At 45.4% G+C, this 24,515-nt stretch overlaps 1 protein-coding gene across 6 annotated transcripts in view; it reads right to left on the bottom strand.

Annotated features, from left to right (window-relative positions):
- The window catches only part of TNR (tenascin R), a 424,235-nt gene that overhangs the window by 55,763 nt on the left and 343,957 nt on the right, over nt 1-24,515 (bottom strand). For 4 of the 6 annotated variants that reach the window (XR_003523289.2, XR_003523290.2, XM_027613061.2 and 1 more), the window contains exons 5-9: nt 22,284-22,547; nt 18,709-18,824; nt 16,291-16,441; nt 10,690-10,959; nt 4,208-4,393 (exon numbers count right to left, since the gene is read on the bottom strand). Coding sequence is in view for 4 of the 6 variants with exons in the window: in XM_027613061.2 (XP_027468862.1) it covers nt 4,208-4,393; nt 10,690-10,959; nt 16,291-16,441; nt 18,709-18,824; nt 22,284-22,547 (987 nt within the window). In the remaining 2 variants the exon portion in view is untranslated. The remainder of the gene's footprint in view (nt 1-4,207; nt 4,394-10,689; nt 10,960-16,290; nt 16,442-18,708; nt 18,825-22,283; nt 22,548-24,515) is intronic. The other 2 variants (XM_027613064.2, XM_027613063.2) reach the window with 2 other exon arrangements.

Genomic DNA, 24,515 nt, shown 5'->3' with positions numbered 1-24,515 from the left:
CTGGGCATCGACTGGAGAGAATAATGGAAGAGAAATGCTTGGCATTTTGTGCCTGAGCCTGTCCTCTGTGCTGCCCAGGAGGAGGGATGTGAGGGGGGCAGGCTCTGCTGGAGGCTGCGTGCTGCGAGCCCTCTGCCTGACTCAAAGGCGCTGAGAGTCTGCAAGGGCCGGTGGCCCACGGTGGAGGGGAAATGGTGGCTGTGAAGATGAGGGCTTCTTCCGGGAGCAGCAAGTACAGATGCCACAGGATGGCGGGGCTTAGAGCCAGCCAAGAGAGGAATGGGAGTGTGAACTTGTCCTGGGCAGAGGCCAGCTTGCTGAGGATCCAGTCTGAGCTTAGTGGGGATTCAAAACCAGAGACGGTCAAATGGCTGTTGGATGTTCTCCAGGAACCAGTCTTCATGCAGTGCTGGTATATGTAGATATGTGTGACTTCATTTCATCCTCCCAACAACCCCAGGAGAAAGACACCATGTCCTTTGGACCAGGAAATGGGAGCATGGGACGTTGAAGAAATTTGCCCCAAATGCACATTTCCCAAGTTAGTCTCAAACCTGAGTGGGCAACTTCAGAAGCCACTGAATGAGCACTTCTCACCCACTAATGGGCACCTAAATCCCCTGGGGGTCTTCTAGAATGCAGGCTCTGATTGGGAAGATCTGGGAGGGGGGAGAGGGTAAACCCCCTCCCCGTGATGCCTTGCTGCTGGTGCCCACACCCCTCTGTGAGAGGCACATTTCCTGCTCTGTGCTACACCCATTACAGGAAGTCCTAACCCCGCCATTAGTTCACAGACCTCTTCCTCCTCCATGTCATCACCATCATCAGCCACATATGGAGTTTGCTATGTGAGAAGCACTATTTTACTCTTATTAAACACATGATCTCATTAAAGCCTTATCAGCCTCATCATGACACTACGAGCTAAGTGGTGTTATTCCCGTTTTATAGAAGACAAAACAGAGGCTTAGAAAGGTTAAGTCGGTTATCCCAAATCACACAGGAAGTGGCTGTGCCTGGATGCAGGGTCCAAAGTCCTGGCTCTTAACAAGTACCACAGAACAAAGCATTCAAATAAAACGGGCAAGACACAAAGGGACCTTATGCTAGGAGTCTCAATTATTATTATTTTTCTTTCTCTTTTTAAAAACATTGAGATAAAAATTGACATAAAGCATTAGTTTCATGTGTACAACATAACAATTCAATATTAATATAGGAAATGGTCACCAAAATAAGTCTAGTTAACATCCATCACCACATAGAGTTCCAATATTTTCTTTTGATGAGAATTTTTAAGATTTGCTTTCTTAGCAGCATTCTTATACACAGTCGAGTATTATTAACTGTGGTCCCCACGCTGTACACTGCATCCCCATGACTTATTTAATAACTGGAAGTTTGTGCCTCTGACCGCCCTCACCCACTTTGCCCACCTCCCCCCCATCCCCTACTCCTGACAATCCCCAATCTGTTCTCTGTATCTGTGGGTTCCCCAGTTGTTCTTGACTAGGAGATAGGAAAAGTTCAGATGGGGAGAGTGGGAGGTATCTACATTCTCTTTCTGGCCAGGGATGAAGTGCTACAGGTGAGCCTGAAGTGCCCTTCCCACCCGGTGGCCAGGGTCTGGCTTTATACATGCAAACAAATGACTTCTTTGGAGCCAGAAAACAAAACAAAACATAACACAACACAGGCCTCAGAGGCTGAAAAACTCTCCTCTTTAGGGTCCAAGTTGGGGAGTGAGGGAAAGAACACAAGTTATCTAGAGCTGGGATCAAACGTCTCCCACCTTTTGCTTTCCCCCCTGCGTGGTTGGTTCTTCTCTTCCCCTAGACACCACAGCAAGAGAGCCAACAACCCTTGTAATTCGCATCTCAGCAAGTACAGACACACTTGATTTCCTTACATGCCTATAATTCCTTCTTAAATCACATAAAGCTATTTGCCTTTATAAATCTCCCCAGCAGTGAGCTCCCCAGGATAATTATGTGTAATATATATTTATAGTTTTATTTCACAAGCCTGACTCTGATCAAAAAATTGACCTAGCTAAGCCCACTCCTCAATAATAACTTTTCCATTCCGTGTAAGTCTACAGCATTTATGTCTTGACCGTCCTTTGCATTTCAGTTCTTTAGTACCAGTAGCCATGCAATGGGAGGTTTTTGGCAAGTCTCCAAAGAACTGCCTTTGAGCCACAGCTGTGCCCCTTGCTGGCTTTGTGAGCTTGGGCAAGTTTCCGAACTCTCTGAGCCTCGATTTCCTCATCCATAAAGTGGGGATGGTAACATCTGTCACGAGGTCATTGTAAAGATTACGTGAGGGTGCCCGGAATAAGGCAGATGATGAATGAAAGTAGAATCTTCTTTGCCAGCCGTGGGAAATAATAACGAGGATGTGTCTGGAGTCTTCTCTATACCACTCATGATTTTATGGCATATTCTCCCTCTGAACAACTAGCCATCATTTTTGTAAATTGCTAATTGCCAAATTAGCCTGCGGCTCTAGGCAGCGACGGGCTGCATTTAGACTCAGTTCCCTCCTGCATCATTTCAGTTTTTTTTTTTTTTTTTTTTTTAGCTTAATCTTTGTGAATGTCTCCATCTCTCTGTAGAGGGCCTTATGCCAGCTGGTGTGTTCCTGCTATGTTTAATTCACCCCCATTAACCTGTTTGGTCAGCATATCTTTCCATCTCCTTGCTGGGCTTCTAGGAGTGCGTCTGTCTGGAAAAAGCATTTATTATATTTACTTTAACTGGCCTCATTTTGCAAGGCAATCTGGGAGGAAAGCAACTTTGATGATACTGCCCTTGTTTACTGTGTGCATTCTGTGCTATGTGTCCCTTGTCTACTAAGATGGTAAATGCTTTTGCAGGAAGCCAAGACACAAGTTAAACAGTGTCTCTGTGAGCACACTTGCGGCCCCTGGGCAGCTGCTTTGCACCGTCTCCTTCACCTGGAAACCATGGCCCACATTTCAATCAAGTCCAGCGGGCAGGTTTTCCTGGATGGGTGTGTCTAAGGGCCAGGGAGGAGAATTGGCTGGGGCCCACATCCCCATGGGGAGAGAGAGTGCTCCCCAGCCATGTGGCATGGTGACCTAGGGTCTTGACTTTGTTTGTGCCATCACCAGCTCACCCTTTGATTCCAGCAGAGCCACCTGACCTATCTCTGCCCCTGACTTGTCCCCCTCCCCCCGCTCTCCATGCAGCAGCTGCATATATGGATCATTACATCACCTTCCTTAAAATCCCTCAATGACTCCCCATTGCTCTCAAGAATAAACTCAAACTCTTTATGGGGTGTATAGGCATGAGCAGGCTCTTACCCTATCTTGTAGTCTATGCCCCCATAGTGAATGTTTGCACTTTCTTTCATCCATCCTTCCATCCATCCATCCATCCATCCATCCTTCCATCACTTATCTAGGACCTAGTGTTAGACAGTTCTCTGGACACTGGGGAGACAATAATGAGCAAAACTAAATATGGTCTCATTCATAGAGCTTTAGATTTAGGGTGGACACTGACAATGGAATAATCATACCCAAAAGCGTACAGTGATAACTTGAGCAGCGCTGTGAGGATAGTGGTCACCACAGAGATGAGGCAGCGGGACAGGATGACCTGACCTCACCTGGGGACTACATAGTCTCCCCAGGAAGTGACAAGTGAACCAGGGAAGCAGGCATAACTGGGTGAAGAGGGTAGTTGGAGAGCCTGACAGGCAGCGGGAACGGCATGCGCCAAGCCCCATGACAGCAGGGAAAAGGTGTTTGAGGAACTGTCTGATGCAGACCTGTGGTCCTGGAGCAAGGGGAGCACCAGGGGATGCGGGAGGGAGGGGAGACCAGGGGATGCGGCCACACTAGGGTTGGGGGTTATCTCAGGAGCAATGGGAAATCCCTGCAATGTGTGCAGAATGGGACGGCATCATTGAAGAGATCACTGAGGGTGTGAAGAGGACATTGTGGGGGTTAGGAGAGAATATGCGGAGGCTTTTTGCAGTGGTGAAGACGAGACTTAGTAGTAGTTTAGGCCAGGTGACAGCAGATAATGGAGAGCAGTAGACATGTGATAGGTACTTGAGAGATTGAATGAGTGGGATCTGGCGATGGCTGGATGGGGGTTGGGTGGACCGGGGAGAGAGCTGTGAGAGTGTGGACTGGGGAGCCGACGTGCCCCTGGAGCCAGGGTGTACTCACCTGTGAGGGTGGCTCTGGTGGTTGGACCGATGCTCTTGGGGACCAGCAGCTCGTGGTACTGCTCACCCGCCAGGGTGCTATATACAACCTTGTACTCCTGGACCTCTGCTTCGCTGTTGTCCCACTCGAGGTCAAGGCTGGTAGCCGTGTGTGAGCCCACCCGCAGGTTCTTGGGGGCGTCAATCTCTAAAAAGAGTTAGTCATCACCAAAATCACATGGGATAATGTGCATTTGTCATGTGCCTTGAAGTTTAACAAGTTTTGGGTTGAGAGCTCACATCTCCTGACCCTCTGCCTCCTGTTTTGACTGAACCTCAGGTCTGCCCTTGAGCTTTTGCTCTGCCAGATCCATTGGTGGTTTGGAGACTTTTACGTGGGAGTTAGTTATCAACACGCTTTACACTTGCTCCATTTCCATTCAGGGAATGTTCTAGAATATTTCCTGAATGGATGTGGGGGTATCCTAGAAATTTAAAAATGAGCCAGTTATCGTAAGCTTGAAACTAAGTAAGGGAAACCCCAGCAAGAAAAAAATCAGAGACAGCTTCTAAGTGATTATGATGAAATACGGTAATATCAAATTTGGCCACCAGGCTAAAAGAAGACAGTTGATTGCAAGATTCTGAAGTATCAGCTGTCTTCCCCGGACTTACCTGCATAGACACTGCTGCAAGGTTTGTAGGAAATTAAGTAAACACATAGGGGATGTGATGTAGTGGAAAGAATATGGGCTTTGGGATCGGGGCTCAAGCTGAGCCCTAGCTCTGTCTCTTATTATAATGGGACCATGATCAAGTCTTTGGTCAAGTGAGGTGTCACTGGGCCTTGATGTCTGTATCTGTAAAATAGCCTAGTAATTGTACAGATAGGACAATGCATGTGAAGTATGTGGTGTGATGCCTGGTGCATAAACAGGGGCCCAGCCTTGGGAGGACTCCCTGTTGCTTCTGAAGCTTATCCTGAGTTCCAACAACATGGCCCACCCCAATGCTTGCTCTCTGGAGCTCCAGAGATTCCCATGCAAAGGAGAAACCACCAGCACACTGTCTCTCCCACGATCCAGAGGGGCCGATTCTCTCTCCCTGGACTGGTCATGTCCTCAGACTTCTCTTGGCAAAAACAACACAAATAACTCACAGGGGAAGAAGGTGCAGCCATGAAAAACTGCTACTTAAAGAGTTTTTAATAAGTTTTGTCTTTGGGACTTGAATTTAACTTTGACGTGGACCAGCCATTTGTTCTGAGAAAACCTCCAGGAGACTTCTAATTTGCAAATGCCAGGCAAGTATACACCGATTGTTCTTGGGGAAGAGGGGAACACTGTGAATCAATCTGAGTGCAACTGCTTCAGAGTGAGAAGTGTTCTGTTTAGTGATGTAAATTAGGTGAATCTTTTAGCAGATTTATGTCTCTGCAGCTTATTTTTCTGACAAATGTTTCTTTACTCAGTGTGGATTTAGCGTGCCGGATTCTGTGCATTCTGGACGTGCTGTGTGGATGGAGAGAGGAGTCAGATGGAGAGAGGAGCTTGGATACAGGGGCAGGTGGGAAGAATGGGCTTGAGTTGGACCCTAAGCCACTCAATCTTATGCAGGAGCAGAGGCTGGGATGAGGGACCCGACCTGGTGTGGGGTGTGTGGCCTGAATGGAATTGGAGTAAAAAAGAAGTTAGGGTTAGGGTTTAGGTTGACTCTTGTACCCACCTACTGCTCTTCACAACTAAAACTTCCAGACTTTGGAAACTATGGTTTTTGATTTTCTTGAGTTTTTTGGCCTTAGGACCTGCGCACTGTGGATAGGGGGCAGTGTTGTCTCTGAAGGGACCAGACGCTTTCCGGATCCGTGATGCCAAAAGAGATCAATGCTGGGAATGAGGGCTTGGGAATGTTAGAGTAGGCAGTTAGTTAGGTTCTTACAGGATCCCTGGAGGCCAGCAAAGGGGAAGTCATGGCCAACTACAAGAAAGTCAGAGGCCTGACCTGACCTGGCAGCACCGGAGAACAAAACCACAAGAAACTGGATCAAACCAGACAGGCCCAAGATGGCTGACAAAGTAGGCCAAAGTTCACATTATTCTTTCATTAGACTACATTACTAAAATCTCCTCTCTAAGGGTGCTGTGACAGGAAACCACCCTGCTTCCAAGAAATCCCTGCCCCCAGTAATGAATATTCCACTTCCTTGTTAACAACTGTCAATAAAACATGGAGACCCAAACCCCAGTGGACACAGCTCTCCCTCAAGCTTGCCCGCTCTCAAGTCTCCAGAGTATACTTTTGTTTTAATCAACTTTCCTGCTTGTACTGCTCATTGCTGTATTGTGTCTGTCCTTGAATTCTTTCTCATGGTTACACCAAGAGCCTCCAGTGACATCTTTTGGACAGGCTGGGTCACAGCCTCAGGGCCTGAGGTCTCCCCAGTCCACCTGGCAACAGGGAGAGGTCTTAGAAATGGGGTGGAGTGAAATGGTTTGCTCCCCTGGGTCTCTCTCTCTCTTTTTAAAAGATTTATTTATTTTAGAGAGAGAGCAGGAGCAGTCGGGGGTGGGGGGGGCAGAGGCAGAGGGAGAAAGAATCCTTAAGCAGACTCCCCACTGAGCATGGAGCCTGACGAGGGGCTTGATCCCAGGACCCTGAGATCATGACCTGGGGTGAAATCAAGAATCTGATGTTTCACTGACTAAGCCACTCAGGCCCCTCCCCTGGGTCTTGAAGCCTGACCTCTAGGAGGGATGACTCAAGGTCACCCCTCCCTGGGGGTAGGAGCTGGTCTGGTCTCTGTAATTCGTCAGCAAGCCAGGGGAAGGCAAAGACCGATGTCCAGGGGGACCCTGTGGAGACGCTTGGGGCTGTGGATTCTGGTAATAGCCACATCTAGTCTCCAAAACATAAATTAGACCAAGCATTTCTCCTGCTTAAAAATTGCCTGTTGCTTCCTATTATAAACTCCCGATTGTCCCCTGCACAGCTCTCTGTTTCTCAGACATTGTCTCACAAGACTTCGACCCTAATTCACTGTGCTCCAGTTGTACTGCCTTTTCTCTACTCCTGAAACACATCAAACTTACTCCCACCCCAGGGCCTTTGCACTGGCTGCTGCTTTTGCTGGCAGGCTCTTTCCTGGATCCTCACATGGCTTAGGTCACTTAGGTGTTGGTTAAAACTTCACTTCCTCAGTGAGGTGTTTCTGAATGATTCAATCCCATGCAGCCTTTCCTCTCCAGCATCCCTTTCACTTCTGAGCATAGCGCTCAGGATGGAAGGATCCTGTGTGTTTCTTTGCTTCTTCTCCCACTGGAATGTAACTCACAGGGACTAGGCTCTTGTCTATCTTGTTTATTCTGGAGCCTCAGTGCCTAGAACAGTGCTTGGCATCTGCTGGGTGTTCAGTACGCACATGCAAAGTGCCTGGATGAAAATTTTCAGTTTTCGGTGTTGTCTGCCACCTCAAAGCCTTTAGAAAAGTCTCGTTCAATATTTTGGCTGGGGGGGGCTATGAGGATGCCTGGGGCAAGGTGGTGGTTCACTGGCAATCTTAGGCATTCCTTGGCTTATAGAAGAATCACCCCAATCTCTGCTTTTTATCTTCACATGGCTTTCTCCCTGTGTACCTTCCTCTGTGTCCGAATTTCCCCTTGTTATAAGGACACATAGTCATCTTGAATTAGGGCCCACCCTAATGACCTCCTTTAATTTAGTCATCTGCAAAGACCTTGTTTCCAAATAGGGTCATATCTACAGGGACTGAGGGTTAAGACTCCAACATTTTTTTAGGGGACACAATTCAACTCATAACAGCATTCAAGAGAGATCTGGGGCATTCAGATTACAGCAGGAGCCTCTGCTTTGGCCAAATGCTCTGGAGGCCGAGTTTGGTGCCCTGAGGGATATGCTCAGAGAGAAGGCCTCCAATGGAGAGAAAGAGTCCTGGGGCTGCCTTCATGAAGGTTACTGAAGCCAGAGCCACCCGAGGCAGGGAGGTTTTCGAGATTGACCTCTAACCACTGGCCTGCTCTCTCACCACTGTGCTCCCATCAGGGTGCTTTCCTTTTTGGGAGCAGCTCCAAGACCCAGGTAAATATCCCACTCACCATGCAGGGAACAAATCTCTGCTTTAATTGCCGGGGCAATTAGTGTGCTCCTAGTGTCGAAGACATCACCTGGAAAAGCACTTTGGCTAATTTGAATTTAACCGGAGTTCTGAAATGACTGAGGGCCCTACTGCGAGGGTCCGGGCCCCTCCACCCTCATTCGGCTGGCAGCCAGCCCCCCACCCCCGCCCAGCTCCTCTGCAAAGCTCCTGGCGTATCCCCGCCCCCACGGCCCCTCCCCTGCTGAGTGGAGGGGAGCAGGTTGGAGGTGCCGACCAGGAGGCAGCCTCCTAACAGCTGCTGATCTGCCAGGCTACCAGAAACAGAATCACGCAGCAGTGAGCTGAAACTCAGGGGGAGCTCGGAGGAGGCAGAATGTAATTGTCTTGATTGGAATTTTCCTGGGCCACCAGCCAATCCTGCTTCCATCTTGTCGACCTAAACATCAAGAATTTGCCTTTCATCGTGCTGCTTGAGAGCGCTCTTCTCCTTTTCTGTCTCTTCAAACTCCTTATCTGAGCAAAGCACAAAGAAACCTCTTTTCAAACAAAAACCGTCTTGAAATTCAGAACAGAATGCAGGACTTGTGGTCCCCAGGAGATCCCACCACCCGAGTGAGTGGGTGGTGTTTTGGGGTGTGAGGGGTGACAGGGGGGAACGGCTGACCTTGAACTCTCCACAAAAGGACATCGTGTCAGGTCATGCTCAGCCCCGAGCAATGTGGATTAAGTGGAGGAGAAGAAGGAAAGAGAAATGGGCAGAATTTAGTTCCCTTTTTTTTTTCTTCAGATGCATAGTTAGTCACTGGTGATCCCAAGATGTGTTCAGTAAACAATCTGACCCGCGATCCCCTGGGTGGGGTAGAGTCTGGCACAGGACCTGAGAGAGAACCTCTCTCTTCAAATCAAACCCTGCCATCAGGGTCCACACTTGCTGCCTCTTAGCAGGGAAGCTTTTCCCATTCTCGATTAGTCTTTCTGTGCAGAGGGAGCCCCATTATAAGACTCTGGCCTTTTCCTTACACTGGGGAAGGTGGACTTCCCGCAGTGGTGAGTTTTGTCGCAGGACCTAGGCACTTAGTTCTGCTCTTCTGTTCCCCTCTCTCATGGGAGCCAGCTCTCCCCAGGCATCAGGACTCTGTGTGTTCCTCCATGGTGTAAATCCTAACCTGAGTAGTCCTCTAACTTCCGCCGCACGGCAGGACTGGCCCAGGTCCGCAGGGACCATGACCTTGCAAGCCCATCTGGCACTAACACTAAGCTACAGGCTCCAATCCAGGGGATATTTTGGCTTCCATCTGTCTTATTCTTTGCCTTCTTTGTCCGTTGATTTTAAATGCAGGTGGAGGATAATGGTGCTGTTGATGGAACAACCCCTCAGCCCCTCAGCTGGTTTATCCCATCCCATAACAGCTCTTGGGCCACACCACAAGTAGGATGCTTGAATTGCTAATTCTCCTACTTTACCCCCTCAGAAGATGCTGGTTCTCAGATCCTACGGATGCTAGCAGTTTCCCTTGATCTCTGCACAACTTGGAGTTGGCAGACATTCCTTGCTGTGTGACCTCTCCAGGGAGAGAAACCAAGACTGAGAATCTGGGTCAAGTGGAGACTCACTATCTGATCCCGGCCCCTGTTGACCCAGTGAGAGTGCTGGGAAGCCTGTGTTGGGATGGTGCCCGCATCTGGCCAGCCTGACAGGCTCCGAGAAAGTCAGGGAGCAGGTCACGGTGAGGTCCGGCCTTTCTTGACTGTGGGGGAAGCTCTTTCCAAATTCTAACAGCCTTGGGAAGGGGGGTGAGTGGTCATCACAGTGACGCAGGTGGGACTTATCCTGCCTACTGTCTGTGGGAGCAGGCCTCCCATGAGCCTTCTTGCTAGTGTTTGCAAAGGGCAGAGTGAGTCACGGAGTCTCAGGCAGAAGACCTGCTGCCAGCTGCACAATGTGGGCCTCACACAACTCCTTGGGGCACCACCATGCGGTATAATCATTATGAATTTATAGAATTATTACAAGTGCCAGCAAATAGCAGTAAAGCACCTCGAGGGAGAGCACCTTTCCTGAACTCTCACAAAATTGCCACTTGGGCTAGCAATATGGACGTGTAAATGCCTTCAAGACGAACTTTTAATTTTACCAAGGAGACGCTTGAGAGCCGTGGAGAAGAGCCTTAGATCAGGTCACAGATCTGGCTGGTAGCAGAGGCAGGTTGGGCACCTAGTTTTCTCAAACAGGTGTGTTCTTCTGTGCTGTCCTATAACTTGGGTCTGTGATAAGGTGAGCGTCCAAGCAATGTCACCTGTGCCCCCTCGGCACCCCTCTTGATGTGACATGGCACCCGCTGGCTCAACCCTCTCTCCCCCCCCCGGTGCCCCCCGCCACCCCAGCCTACCTGTCGTGAACTGGGTGGTCGTGGACTGGCTCTCGTTGGTCCCACGGACGGCACTGACCCACACCTCGTAGCGGGAGCCAGGCCGCAGGGCCTGAACTGAGTATTGGCTCAGGGGAGGCTGTAGCCGGAAAGTGGTCTTCCCGCCTTCCCCGCCCACCAAGCCATACTTTAGAAGAATGAAATCGACTTTGGCTCGAGGTGGGGTCCACTCCACGAAGGCCACAGTGTCCGAGACATCTCGAACCAGGATCTGCGTGGGCCCATCAATGACTGAATGAAAAGGATCAAGTAGAAAAAAAGAGTTTGAGAAATGGGTGTTTGAAATCAACTCCTCTCCTCCTTAGGTTAGCTTGGTCAGTCAAAGAGAGGATGGGTATTATTATCCCAATTTACAGATGGGGAAAATGAGACACAGTAAGACAAAATTGCTTTCCTGAGGACACACAGTTTCGCAACAGGGGAAGCGACATTAGAAGTCGGTTCCCCTGCATCTCGCTCTCAGCAGGCTCTGGTGTTTCAGCCCTGGCACTCTCCATTTGGGCAGGGGAAGAGCACCCACTGGCTTGAGAGGCCAGCACTGCTTCTGTCTGGAGGTAACGGGCCAGAGAACTGCGAGATGTGCTTCTGGTGTGTGTGCTCTGCTCTTCTCTCACCTTCTCTGAGCCCTGATGAAAGATCTACAAGATTATCAGCCCCATGTAAACATTTCAGAATTCCAACTTGGTTGCCAAAGAGGGCATCGTGAACGTCCAAAAGATGTCCCTGCTCAGCCACACCTACAACTCAGTCAGTCTAGTTGTAAGAGTACCACAACCCAGCAGATATTTGCACTGCAGACGTAAACATGCCTTCTGGGGAAACTTGCTCTTCTGGGAAAAAAACAAAAAAGGACCTTGGTTTAGGAAGAGCATCTTGTGGGCTATTTTGTTGCACCTGTTCTTGCATATTCCTGACCTAGAGGGGCACTGTGTGTCCCTCCTAAGCCCTGGCCTCTGCCACTGAGTGGCTGAGGGGAACATCATTGTGGGGTGGCATGACCTAGAAAAGCTGAGTGGTGGCCCAGGGGGCCCAGCATCTATGGTTCCAGCACCCACTTGGTTCATAGTGAATTAGACAATAGTGAGGTTGGGGAAGGGGAGAGAATGTAGAATGGAAATAGAAAAAGAAAGAACTTCGTGAGGAGAATAGAAAATGCTGTCCTCAACTCCTCATGATAGGTCTGCATGGCCAATGTGTCCTTTTTGAATTACTCATTACCTTCTAAAAGAGTAGGCCCAGCTTCCATGTCTGCATTTATAATATGATTATGGCTCTCTGGCTGGAGCTGATTTTTTTTTAATATTAATATTAATGTTCTTCAAGGATTTGGAATTGGAACCAGAGGCTCAGTTTCTCTGGTTAGATGGTTTGGGACCATGTAGAGCCAGGGCTGGTATGAGACCATTCTCTACCATATTCACACATAAATAGAAAACATCTGATCTGAAGAGAGAGAAAACAGGTGAGAGGGGAGTGAAGAAGGGAGAGGGTGATTTATCATAAATACATATTGGTCTTGGTCCCTTCCTGACACAAACCTTAAAACCCTTGGAGTTTCCTAAATGATGAGAGTACTAATGTCTTTTGTGATGTTAATGAGGTGAGGATAGGGGCTGGTTGCCAGGGCTGTGAGCCATGTGATTAGAGGGCTAGAGCTTTCAGTCCAGCTTCTGACCTCTGGTAAGATCAATCCTGCCTGGAATGAAGCCTCTGTAAAAACCCAGTAGGACAGGGTTCAGAGAGCTTCCAGGTTTGGGAACCAGAACACTTCCATGTGCCACCATGAGGGGCCACCAAACTCCATAGAGACAGCAGCTCCTTTGTTCAGGGCTTTGCCCAATGTGTGTCTTCATCTGGTTGTTGATTAGTATCCTTTAATATCTTTTGTAGTAAATCAGTAATCTTGTGAGCAAATGGATTTCCTGAGTTCTGGGAGCTTCTCTAACAAATTAATCAAACCTGAAGAGGGGGTGGTGGGAACCTCTGATTTATAGCCAGCTGGACAGAAACACAGGTAATGACCTGGATATGCAATTGGCATCTGAAGTGCAGGGCAGTCTCATGGGACTGAGCCCTCAATCTGTGGAATCTGTTCCTGTCTCTGGGTAGATAGTGTCAGAATTGAGTGGAATTGTAGGATACCCAGCTGGTGCCCAGAGAATTGCTTTGTGGGGGGACCTCCCTCTTCAACACACACACACACACACACACACACACACACACTGGAATTGGGTGCAGAATTTTAGGAACACATATACATAGAGAAGGAGAAATGAGTGACTCTGTGGAGCTTCTAGAAAAGACAGAGAGAGTAACCTGAACCTGGCTTTCCATTCTTCAGTTTTTTGTGACATTAGGATATATCCTGGTCCTAGGGTTTAGGAGACACTCTATGTCCTTCCAGTAAATTCTCTTTTTTGCTTTAGCTAGTTAAAAATTTTTTTTCTTCCTTGTTACTAGAGAGTCTTGACTAAGACTTGTTTTTTAAACCAATCCACTCTGCACCACCTCCTACTATCTCCAAAATGGAGCACCTTCTGCAGGATGGACTCAGCCTGACTTTGAGCTTCTCAATCTTTCAGAGTTGGGTCTTTTCCTGGGCACCCCTCCCTCTTTCTGGGTCTAGTCCAGTTTTGTTCTTTATTAAGCAGCTTAGGATTTTTGGCTTAGTACCAGCCAAATGAAAATCACCAGGCCATTTTGGTGCCACCTGGTTTGGAGTTAAAATGAAGTTCTGTTTTTCATATTTGAGGTAATAGTATGATTTAACAGAACACATCCAGATGTTTTCAGCATGCTGAATTTAATGGCTTTTGGTAACTTGGGGCTTTTAAATTAAATTTAATTTAATAACAAAATGGGAGAAGTGGTCTTCTAGCTGCTATATAAGCATAAAGTCTGAAACATAGACACTAAGTACATGAGTGTGGAGTAAATGAAATGAATGAATATCCTCTGTATCCATGAGAAAGAAGGGGAAGCATTTCAAAGAAGTCAAGCTTCTTGAGAAAAAAAAAGATGTCACAGAAACTCAAATGACATTGGAAGGCTTTTGTCCTTTTAACTCTTTAAACCCCCAAGACCCTAATCATAATGGATTGTCCATATTAGAATATAATCATGCAGCATAGAGGGCTTTAGTTGCAGGAGGTCTAGTAATTTGCATTCCCTAAAGGCCTGCTGGGAAGAAGCCAGTCTGAGTGCCTTTGAGGACTCAGAGCTTCACAGGAGGGGGTTGGTGTCTGTCAGACCTCAGCAGAAGGAAATAATTAACCAATCATTTCCTAAAAACAGCAGACAGGGTTGGGAGACAACCTTCTTTTCTGTAGCCACGCTTGGATTCTGCCCTTCTGTTGGCCACTCAGTAGTGGTGTCCCCATTCCAGTCAAGTTGGTATCAGCTTGTTTTCAATTTAGGTCCTAATTTCTAAATAAACACAAGTTCTACTCAGAAAGTCAACTGGAATAAATATTTTTCTTTCCATTTCTTCATGACTCTGTATGCAATGCCAAAGTATTAACTAGGACATTTTTCTTAATTGAAAAAAAAATCTGCCTAGCTTTACCACAAATTTTTAAATCTGGAATTTGAATCTTAAGGAACTTCCAAACCAAAAAATATTGCAAATTTCGTAAAAATGTGCTTTGAGTAGAAAACTGAGGCCGGGTGAGACTATCTTCCCCAAATTTGGAGGAAAAACTTTCTACAGCTGCAATGCTCTCTGCCCTCTTTTGAACCATCTTATTTGTCTAGGCTTTTGTTTTCCAGTCATGTTTTCTTAATATCAGTTCTCTGGAATGACTTGGAGTCAGTGAAATGTTTCATCCCAGAGGAGGAGCATCTACACATGTCATGAAATGTCAGGTTCCAGCATAATCTTGGGGAACAGAGTTCTGTAAAAACTCTAGTCACTGGCATCTGAAGAAATTCCTACAGAGAACTTCTAGGTTTTATGGCTATGGAGTTTCTTCTAAAACATATTTGTATTAGAACAGTAGTTTTAAAGTCTTTTTAGGGGGAATAATACTCTTTTCCTTTAAAGAACAAAATCTTAAATGACCATACAAAATATAAAACAGGTGGAGCTGCCTTGGTTGGAGGCTGTGTTGGGCATGGGTGTGGATGTAATCAGAGGCCTGAATCTCCCCTTCATCCTTGCCTTGAGCCACTGCCATGGAGCCTTAGTGCTCTAATGGAACATAATTTAATGCCACAATAGTTTAAAACCAATGTTTTCTAGGCTGAGCATAAGCCTCAGCACCTGATGTTATTTAGTTTGGATCCAATTAGCAAAGTATGAATCACTAATCCATAAACATGGTCTCATTACACGGTGTTGTCGTTCTTTTTTCTGGCCAACTTGGCCTTTGTCCTAAACCCATAACTGGCTTTCTTAGGTGTCAATGTCAGTTTATGAAAAATAAAGCTGTACCAACATTCACCTATCTCAGTTTCTGTTAACTAAAAGGGAAAAGTGCTTAACTTTTGAGTCTCAGCTCCCCCATCAATAAAATGAGACAAAAAATGATACCAGATGCTACTTGTAACTTTTGAGAAATTGGGAGATCACACACATATGCATCATAATTGCTAATTTACAGCATTGAAGTTGGCCATCCTTTGTTAGCTAAGAAAACAATAAGGCAAGAGATGACGCAGTTACTGAATTGAATCTAGAAACAACGATCTTGCATAAGATTAACTGTGGGGATGAACTAATAATCAATTTAAGTCATCACCTTGAACAGTGGCTCAACTCACACATACTGGTTTTAAATAATTTGTTTCCACCTGCTCTCACTTCTTTTTTTTAATTTTTTAAAAAAGATTTTATTTATTTATTTGACAGAAAGAGACACAGTGAGAGAGGGAACACAAGCAAGGGGAGTGGGAGAGAGAGAAACAGGCTTCCCGCTGAGCAGGGAGCCCGATGTGGGGCTCGCTCCCAGGACCCTGGGATCATGACCTGAGCTGAAGGCAGACTGAGCCATGCAGGCACCCCCACCTGCTCTCACTTCTAAGTGTGTTCTCTTAAGTATATGTATATACACTGGGTATTGAGCACTCTCTCATCAACATAGTGCTAATCACTTTGTGTGCTTTTTCTAATTTAATCCTCATGTCAACTCAAAGAAGGAGGTATTTTCGTTCATCACTGGAAAATGATGGCAAGTTTGGGAAGGGTTGGATGACTTTTGCTAAATATCACAATAGATAAGAGTTAGTTCTTGCTCAAGAACTTGGTTCCTAAGCTCAAGATACTAGGGGCTGACAAATGAAGCCTCTTAATCAATAAGCTCAGAAGAAATATGCTGGAAATCTTAACAAAGAATTTTCCCTGTATAATACTCTCCCAGATTTCTGTGCTTGCAAGGATTAGCAATAGGGGAGATGTTCAGCTAAGCATCTGGTAGAGTAGCTCCATCTCTAGGTATCCAAATCATTTTCAGCTCTGGGAGAAAACCCAGCACCCTTTGTCTCTCTACTTCTTGGGAAATTCGTTGTCCTTTTTTCAGCATGACCTAATGCTTAGATGTAGGAAGAAGGGTTGGAAGCACTCACCAGTAGAGACGCTGGCCGAGGTAGGGGGGCTCCGGGCTTGCTCTTTCAGAGCCACCACATTGACAATGTATTCCTCCCCAGGCTTTAGTCCTGTCTGATTGAAGGATGTAACATCACTGGGGAGCTGAGCAATCACCCCTCCTTCATTATTCTGGAGGGTGGGAAGAAAGGAGAGGCAGAAAAGGCAAAAGAGAAAAATCACCAGGAGAGAAAAGTGTGGAACATCGATTGTGAATTGTTAATCAAAAATGGGACCCACATCTATTCCCGTGATGCTGACAGCTGAATGTCTGGAGCCAGGAAAAACTCCCAGCAGACTCAGTAAGAATCTTACCACTCTATGAGGATTTGGCAAATGGAGAATCAACTTTCAAGAACATTTCTTTGGCCTTCCCTGAGTCTTTTGAGTTTGCCAATAAAAATTGGTCATGAGGTGATGTGGATTGACTCTTGCCAAAGATTCCATATTTGATGGTTACGGTTAACATCCATCAGATTTTGGGGCATTTATTATAATGAGCATGCCCTTGGCTATTTAGAAGAGTGAACTTGTATCTGCGTGTGCCTGTGGATATCTATCTTTATGTATATATACAACATTTTTCAAACTAAGACAGTCACAGTTTTTGAATGAGCTGGAGCTATTATTTTGCTCTATCTGGAGTTTTCCATGCTGTTACACTGGGTGCAAATCTGTCAGTGTGTTGTTTTTTCTTCATCCAGATGAGTTAGGAGTCAGTGACACAACCAGCTAGGAAGTACAAAGAAGAGAAAAAGGAAGCATGGAACAAAGAATAACACAAAGGAGGAAGGAAAGAGACAAATTGGTGGAAGAGGAAATGAGAAGCATTAACTTGATGATGTTGGGTCCAGGATCATCTACCTACCTACCTCTCCATCTGTCTGTTATTATACATTTTCTGTGCATGTCCCTGGAAATGGAAGGGACGAGAAGACTCTTTTTGTGTTATTGCCCTTCTTCCCTATTCTTTGGACTCTGTTTATGTCACCCAGAGTGCCCTATATGTAATTTATAACTATACCCATAAATCACTGTAACACATGCCCCTCCACACCCCCCTCCCTGCACCCCCCCCCAAGCCAGTGCCTACAACCTACAGGTCACACAGTGGCCGTGTGTTTGACCTTGGCATGCCCTGGCCAAGGTCTTATTTAGAATTTTACATATTAGATGTAAAATAGGCCAACTTAGCATAGTTTTTTTCCTGCCTCAGCATCAGGGTGATAGGATTGTCTCTGCCCTGTTATACACCCCATTGCCTACCATACTTTAGTGGCCATTTCAATGCAGATAAGACATATAAGAAGGTATTTGTACAGAATGCCTGTTCAGATGTATTTAGCTTGCCATGACATGACTCTATCCACATAGAAAGGAAAGTCTTACTTTAGTGGACAGAACTCTGGAGCCCTGGGTTCTTGTGTTAAGCCTGCCACCAACTAGCTATCTGATGTTGTTTAAGTTTGCTGAGTCTTAGTCTCTTTAAACTAAACAAACTCAATGGAAAATGAAGGGTCATACTCTGTGAACTTGAAGGTCTTTGGTAGCTCCAACAGTCCATGCCTAGAAGAATTTTGAAGTAAAATAATGGTGAGATCACTGTCTTGTTAGCCAAATATGTGTCATCTGTCATTAAGTCTGATGAATGACTGGAAAAATGCTATTTGATATTGAAAGATGAAGATGGGTTAAGGCCTATGAGTAAACATTACACTCCCATGAGTGGTAGAGTTAGGGAGAATATCAGTAGGGCCAATAAATTCTGGAAAACCAGAACTAGGCAGGCGCCTCTGGCGACTTGGAAAAATTAGTTCTAGATTAACACAATAAAATGCTACTTTAAAGAATAGAAAGGAATTGGGATACTTTTTAACTCAAAAACTAATAACATAATTTGTTTAAGGACAAATTTTCTCAATTAATAGGTTACAAAAGGTATTTTTGTGTTATGCCTCAGATGTTTAGAGCCTGGCCATGCAAGCTGACTTTTGGTGCATCTTCTGCACAGAACGAAGCCATGTGACTGATTCAGTCTGGCTTTCTTTATGTCCTAAAGAAAAGCCCCAACATTTTGAAGATTTGGTTTTTAGATTTGCTAAAATCATAGCTTGCCAAACCCTAGAGCTTTCTGAGCAGAGAGCTGGGCCTGGTGGCTGCTTCCCACATCCTGTCTTCTAAAGTCAGGGTGTGAGGCTCAGGGCCACTCTTGCTAGTCAGTCCAACATGCCTTTGTGGAAGAGATGTTCTATAGCCCAGACACCACCAAAGGTCCCTTTGCATCCTTAGCCACATGGAGAGAGACTTTGGGGAGCGCTGTCCTGGCAGCCCCTTATTCCAAGTTGAGGGTGTAAATACTCCAAATGAGGCTGTTTGGCAGTGTCACAGGTGGACATTACCTTTGGAATGAAGCTGATCTCCCACCCATCGAAGGAGAATGAGAAGGGCTCCCACTGCACTTCCACGGTGGTCTCTGTGATGGTCTTGAAGTGTAGCCCTTGAGGAGTGGAGAGATCTGGAACACAGCAATGTGGGTGACCATGTCATGGCTATCCCTGGCAGGGACAGAGAGCATCACCTGGAGCTTTGCCTGGGTGTCATCCCTCCACAGCTTGGGTGAGGTGGGCAATCCCAATCTTATTGCAAACATGAGGAACCCAGGTGCAGGATTGGCCCACTCTGTCATGGTCCTGGTGCTGCTCCATATTGATGATACCCGAGTGAACTTAACAAACATAATCTAATAAATACTTTTTTTTTAAAGATTTTATTTATTTGACAGAGAGAGACACAGCGGGAGCGGGAACACAAGCAGGGGGAGTGGGAGAGGGAGAAGCAGGCTTCCCGCAGAGCAGGCAGCCCGATGCGGGGCTCGATCCCAGGACCCTGGGATCATGACCTGAGCTGAAGGCAGATGCTTAACAACTGAGCCACTCAGGTGCCCCTAATAAATACTTTTTTAATGCTTTCTATTCCATCATAGGTTAATATTAAAATACAAAAAAGACGACCTTTCCTTTCCTTACTAATATGGCAAATCTTGGTATTTAATATGATGCCTTTCTCAGAGAATTGAACACTATCTTTGGAGGCTCTAAGGATTCCTGAAAGGCAATAAAATGTTCCCATTTCATACCCAGGAAGAGGGAGGCACAGAGAGAGTTGGCTAAGGACACAAGCCAATTTCAGAATAAAGACTAGAATGCCTTTCTTGATCATCTAATGTGCAGTCAGAGTATTTAGTTCAGCTCAAATCACCATGTCTAGGATGGTCTAAGATTTCCATTTCATGTACACGAGGCAACCAAAGGCACACACAAAGGACAATGGCAGATCCTGGGATGTTTGCTCTCACTCTACTGTCTCCCTCTTTTCTCCAGTTCTTCGTTATTTGTCTCTTCTCTCCCTCACTTACTTTTGCCTCACTTACCTTGTTTCTCATTCCTTTCTTAATCTCCCCCTTTTCTAACCCCATCCCCCCCAACACACACACACACACACACACACACAGACGGAGGCATGCACAGGTTCAGTGAGGTGGAGGTATGCTTGTCCTAATGGAGTTCCAATTACCAGCCCTGAGATACGACAGCATGACTTTTCTCAGTTCTCCAGGGAGCCTGCTCCCATTTTAGCTTTGCCTCTTGTGGGATATTCCATTGGAAAACTGACAGATTCTCATCCTTCCTGTTTGGAAACTTCCTCATGCTTCTTGGTTGAAAGGCAGGTCTGATTCTGAAACCACTTGAAGGCATGTCAGGTGAGTTTACATGATTTCGTCCTTGTCACCTGGGAGCTTGCCCTAGGGGATGCCCTGAATTGGCATAATGCATGCCACGGGGGGATGGAAACCTCATAACTGCTCGTGCACGTGCACGAGAGAAGAGACGCCTGGGAGTCGGGCCAGGCACTTGCTGTGGTGACTCATCCTGGAGCAAGGTGGGAAAAGCAGCAGATGGTGACCTGCCTCTCTGCACAATCATCGAAGATATTTAAAACTGGTTCTCAGGCCCCAGAGGAATTTAGAAAAAAAGGTCAAATATAAACAGAGATAATTATAGGCATATTTACAAAGTCAGCATTCATAGGGGGAATCCAGTATTATAACAGGAGCTCTGTCACCTGGAAAGCAAGGGGACGGGATGATTTCTTAAATCCTTTCCTCTCTGCCGGTCCCTATCCTTCCGAGTGCAATCGAGTCCAATAAGCCTTCAAGGCCAGCTCTTCTTACTTTGACCTCTCCCTTCCCTGAACTTTCATGGCATTTGTTATCCAAATACCATCTTATCCCTTGAGACCTACATAAAATGGACTGATATCTCTTATCCCTTATTTGGTGAGAAGTCCCATTTCCTGACCCAGGGGCTTCTGTTTCACGATTACTTCCTGATCCAGTTTCCTGCTACTGCTAAAATCTCTGCGTGATATAATAGAAAGTATTTGGTTTTTGTCCTTGGGTTCCTGGTACACAGCTCCGAAAACTTTTGGAATCTCCGGAGCAATAAGAATATCTATTGTATGATTGCGAGATAACTAGATAGCTGGTTTCCAGAAAAACCACGGCATGATTTAAAAGATCAGAACTTTCAGCCCCATCTTCTAATCTCCAGGGAAGGGAGACGGGCTGGAGACTGTTATTTACCAATGGCCAGTAACCTATTCAATCATGCCTACATAGTGAAACTTCCATAAAATTCTCCAAGCAACAGGGTTTGGAGAGTTTCCAGGTTGGTGAAGGGAGGTGCTGGGAGGTGTGATGTGTCCGGAGAGGACACGGAAGCTCCACACGCCGTCCCTCCATCTCTTGCCATAAGCATCTCTTCCATTTGGCTGTTCCCAAGTTGTATCCTTGGAAATAAGACAGTACTAGCAAGTAAAGCACTTTCCTGAGTTCTGTGAATTGTTCTAAGGAATTATCAAACCTAAGGAAGTGTTGTGGGAACCCTTTGAATTTACAGCTGGTCAGTCAGAAGTACCCGTGACAGCTTTGGACCTGTGAGTGGCGCCTGAGGTGGGGACAGTCCTGTGAGACTCAGGTCCTAAGCTGTGGGACCTGACACTCACTTCAGGTAGATAGTGTCAGAGTTGAATTGTAAGTCACCTTCCCAGCATCTGAGAGGTAGAGGAGCAGTATTGGAAAAGACAATTTAAGAAACCAGAGGTGTATAAAGAAAAAAAACAAGTGCCTTTCTATCTGCTTCTTATTCTACTCTTCAATGTAGCCAATGTTAACACTTGGTATGCAATCTTTTAAAATTTTTCTATGCTTAAATAGAATACATGTAAAATACAGATAGGCACCTATAGGAATTTTCCCCTGTTCTAAATAAAAAAGAAAAACTATTTCTTATGGAGAGCAGTTTAGCTGGCCTCTGTCTGTCTCAAGCTCTCTTTCTCTCCCTGAATCTTTCAAAACTATCCTCTAGAGCCTCAACTTTTATAATCAAAATAGACTATATTTTGCTAAACAAAAGACCATGAAGAAATTATGCCACCTCTCTATGAGGAGAAGTGGGTGTCGTCAGTGTGGTTTTAAATAAGATTTTTTTTCCCACTCTGCTATACACTTACCATCTGTAACATACCATTTAGCACTTGCTTATTATACGTCCTATTTCATATCTTCTGGTTTTGAATCCCTAACTAGATTCAAAGTCTGTATAAGTCTCATACTTTCTTTGACTTCTAATCAGACTCGAGCTTATAACATGTCAGAACTCAATAAGTGCTTTTTTGTCCTTTTGGTTCTATAACTGATGGGAGCTGCCTGGATTTGGAAATTCTCTTAATCAGAAGTGCCTTTTTAAAAGATTTACCCTTTTCCAAGTGGGTCATGTCAGAAACCCTTCCCCTCAAGAGCAGTGATTATGGCAGGCATCCCTGAAGAATTAAGAAAAGACACTACTATCATGAATGCCCATGATCTCATGTAGGAAAAAAGAAAAATGAAGTAGGTTGGGGAAATGTTACGTACGGGTGGCCACCTTGGCAGTGATGGGAAGGCTGAGGATGTTGCTAATGACAGCGTAGACGCTGATGTTGTAGGTGAGACCTGGCTCCAGCTCCGTGATGGTGACACCACTCCAATCTCCAGGTACCCGCTGCTGGAGCTGGAGGCCCCCCAGGGCCGTCGGCTGGTAAGAGATCACATATTCCGTCACTGCCATCGGCCCGTCCCATTCCAGCTCAATGGACCTGTCGCTGATACCAGCCACTCGCAAGTCCTCTGGAGGGGCAACTACCAGGAGGCAATACACAGATAAGCATGAGCTCAGAGGACTGCCTTCCCCATCCTGGACTCAACTTTCTTCCTCACATCTCACCCCACACACACTGTCCATATGTCCTGCTCCGCTCACTGGCTTAGAGTGATCTGTAACTCCTTCTGTGGGCAGGTTCTTGTCTTTTCTGTGCTTAGTACTTCTCTCTCCATAGGGCCATGAGCTAGTGGTGTACCAGACCAGCTCTTGCTAGCTTGTGGAAGTTGAATGTCAAATTTTCAGGAATTTTTCAAGACTGTTGTTAAATACAGCCATCATTAAAGATTAAATTGTATAAACGTACAGTTAAGTAAATTGTATTAAAAACAAAGGGAATAAATACTCAAAACTCATCACTTTCAAATTATTTCATGACATTTTACCATTATCCATGCCCTCGAGGTAATTCACGTGTGTCGCACCTCTCTGGTGGAAATACTATAGAACTGGATTCTACTGCACAGCTGTTCCAGACCCATGTTGAGTGACATATGTCATGTTGGTAGTCTGAAATTGGCCATGGAAGGAGTAGTTCCACCACTGAAACTGGAAAATGCTATAAAGTAGGGTTTTTAATTTCTTCCCTCAGAGAGCTAGTTGTTATGTATTTAACAGTGCACCACTGGCCAACATTTTTGGTAGTTAAATAAGCCTATGTCATCAGATTACCTTAGGAACCCATATTTGATTTGGCAAGTGGGAATAAAAGCTTATTCCTGGTTATCTTGCTAAATATGAGAAGCCAAAACAGTAAGTCCTGGATGCCATGGCCCAATGAAGACATTCAATAACACTTTATTGTATTATTCTCCCTCTTAAAAAGAAATTGTTTAGGTTTTGAAAGAAATGTAACTTGTGTTAGACTAGTTTTTATTAGCCTTGATCTTGGGGATGATGATAAAGAAGCATTCTTGAGGGCTTATTTTTCTCTCTTGTTCCACATCTCAAATGTTACTCAAAGTATCACCCAAGAATAAGCCTCAGTGAAATAGTCTTTCATGTATGGTTCCCTTAGGAAGTGAAGATTCACCAGGAGTGTGGGTATTAAATAATTGAAACTTTAAGACCCATTGGGAGGCTAACTCCAGTGTGCTTGTCATTGCACCTGCCCAGAGATTAAATAAAAAATTGGGAACAATATTGAAATAGTCGTAACTAACTTATAAATTTACATGTGGTGAAGATGTTAGTTTAAGAGTCATCACTGGCTTTGGATGTCTCCTCTGAATGTCCTCACTCTTTCATCTTCACAAGAGCATAGGACTGAGCCAGCTGCTGTTCACACGCTGTGTGAGTGGAGAGCACCTGTCCTCTCTGTTCTGCTCACACTTGTGCCTTCAAATCCTCAGCAGAGTCAGAAATGACAAGCCCTCTAACTCAGACTCATGGGATGGAAATTAGGACCATACATTTGCAGTGCTGGGCATTTGCTTTGACTGCTTTTGCCCCAAACCATTCATTGTATAAAACAGTCTAGAAAGCAGAGCTCCCTGTGATTGGAGATGGCAAATGCTGACTGAAACAAACAAACAAAAATTAAACATTCATTTTTTTAAAAAAATTTAATTTATAAAACTAAATATATGTAAATGAGATTTAAATAATTAAACTTCAAATGATCATTTATAAGCTTATATCATTTCTAATTCTGACATTATTAAAACTCTGAACTGCACTAAGATCTTTGGGAGAGCCTGGCCCCTGGAACAAGGGAAGGTGAGTTTATATATAGAATCTGTCAGTACTTTGCATGATTCTATTGAACATTTACTGTACACCAGGCACAATGCCAACCACTCTTATGTGGACTGTCTCGTTTTGTCCTCTCACCAATACTATGAGATAGGTATTATTATTACCCCCATTTTATAGATGAGGAAACTGGCTCCCATAGTCAGCAAACACAGAAGCAAGAATTTCAACCAAGCAGAATGGCTCTAGAACCT

The sequence above is a fragment of the Zalophus californianus genome, chromosome 10, assembly GCF_009762305.2.
Source record: "Zalophus californianus isolate mZalCal1 chromosome 10, mZalCal1.pri.v2, whole genome shotgun sequence".
NCBI lineage: Eukaryota > Metazoa > Chordata > Mammalia > Carnivora > Otariidae > Zalophus > Zalophus californianus.
Note: the sequence above shows the minus strand (reverse complement) of the source record. Positions and strands in the feature narration are given on the sequence as shown.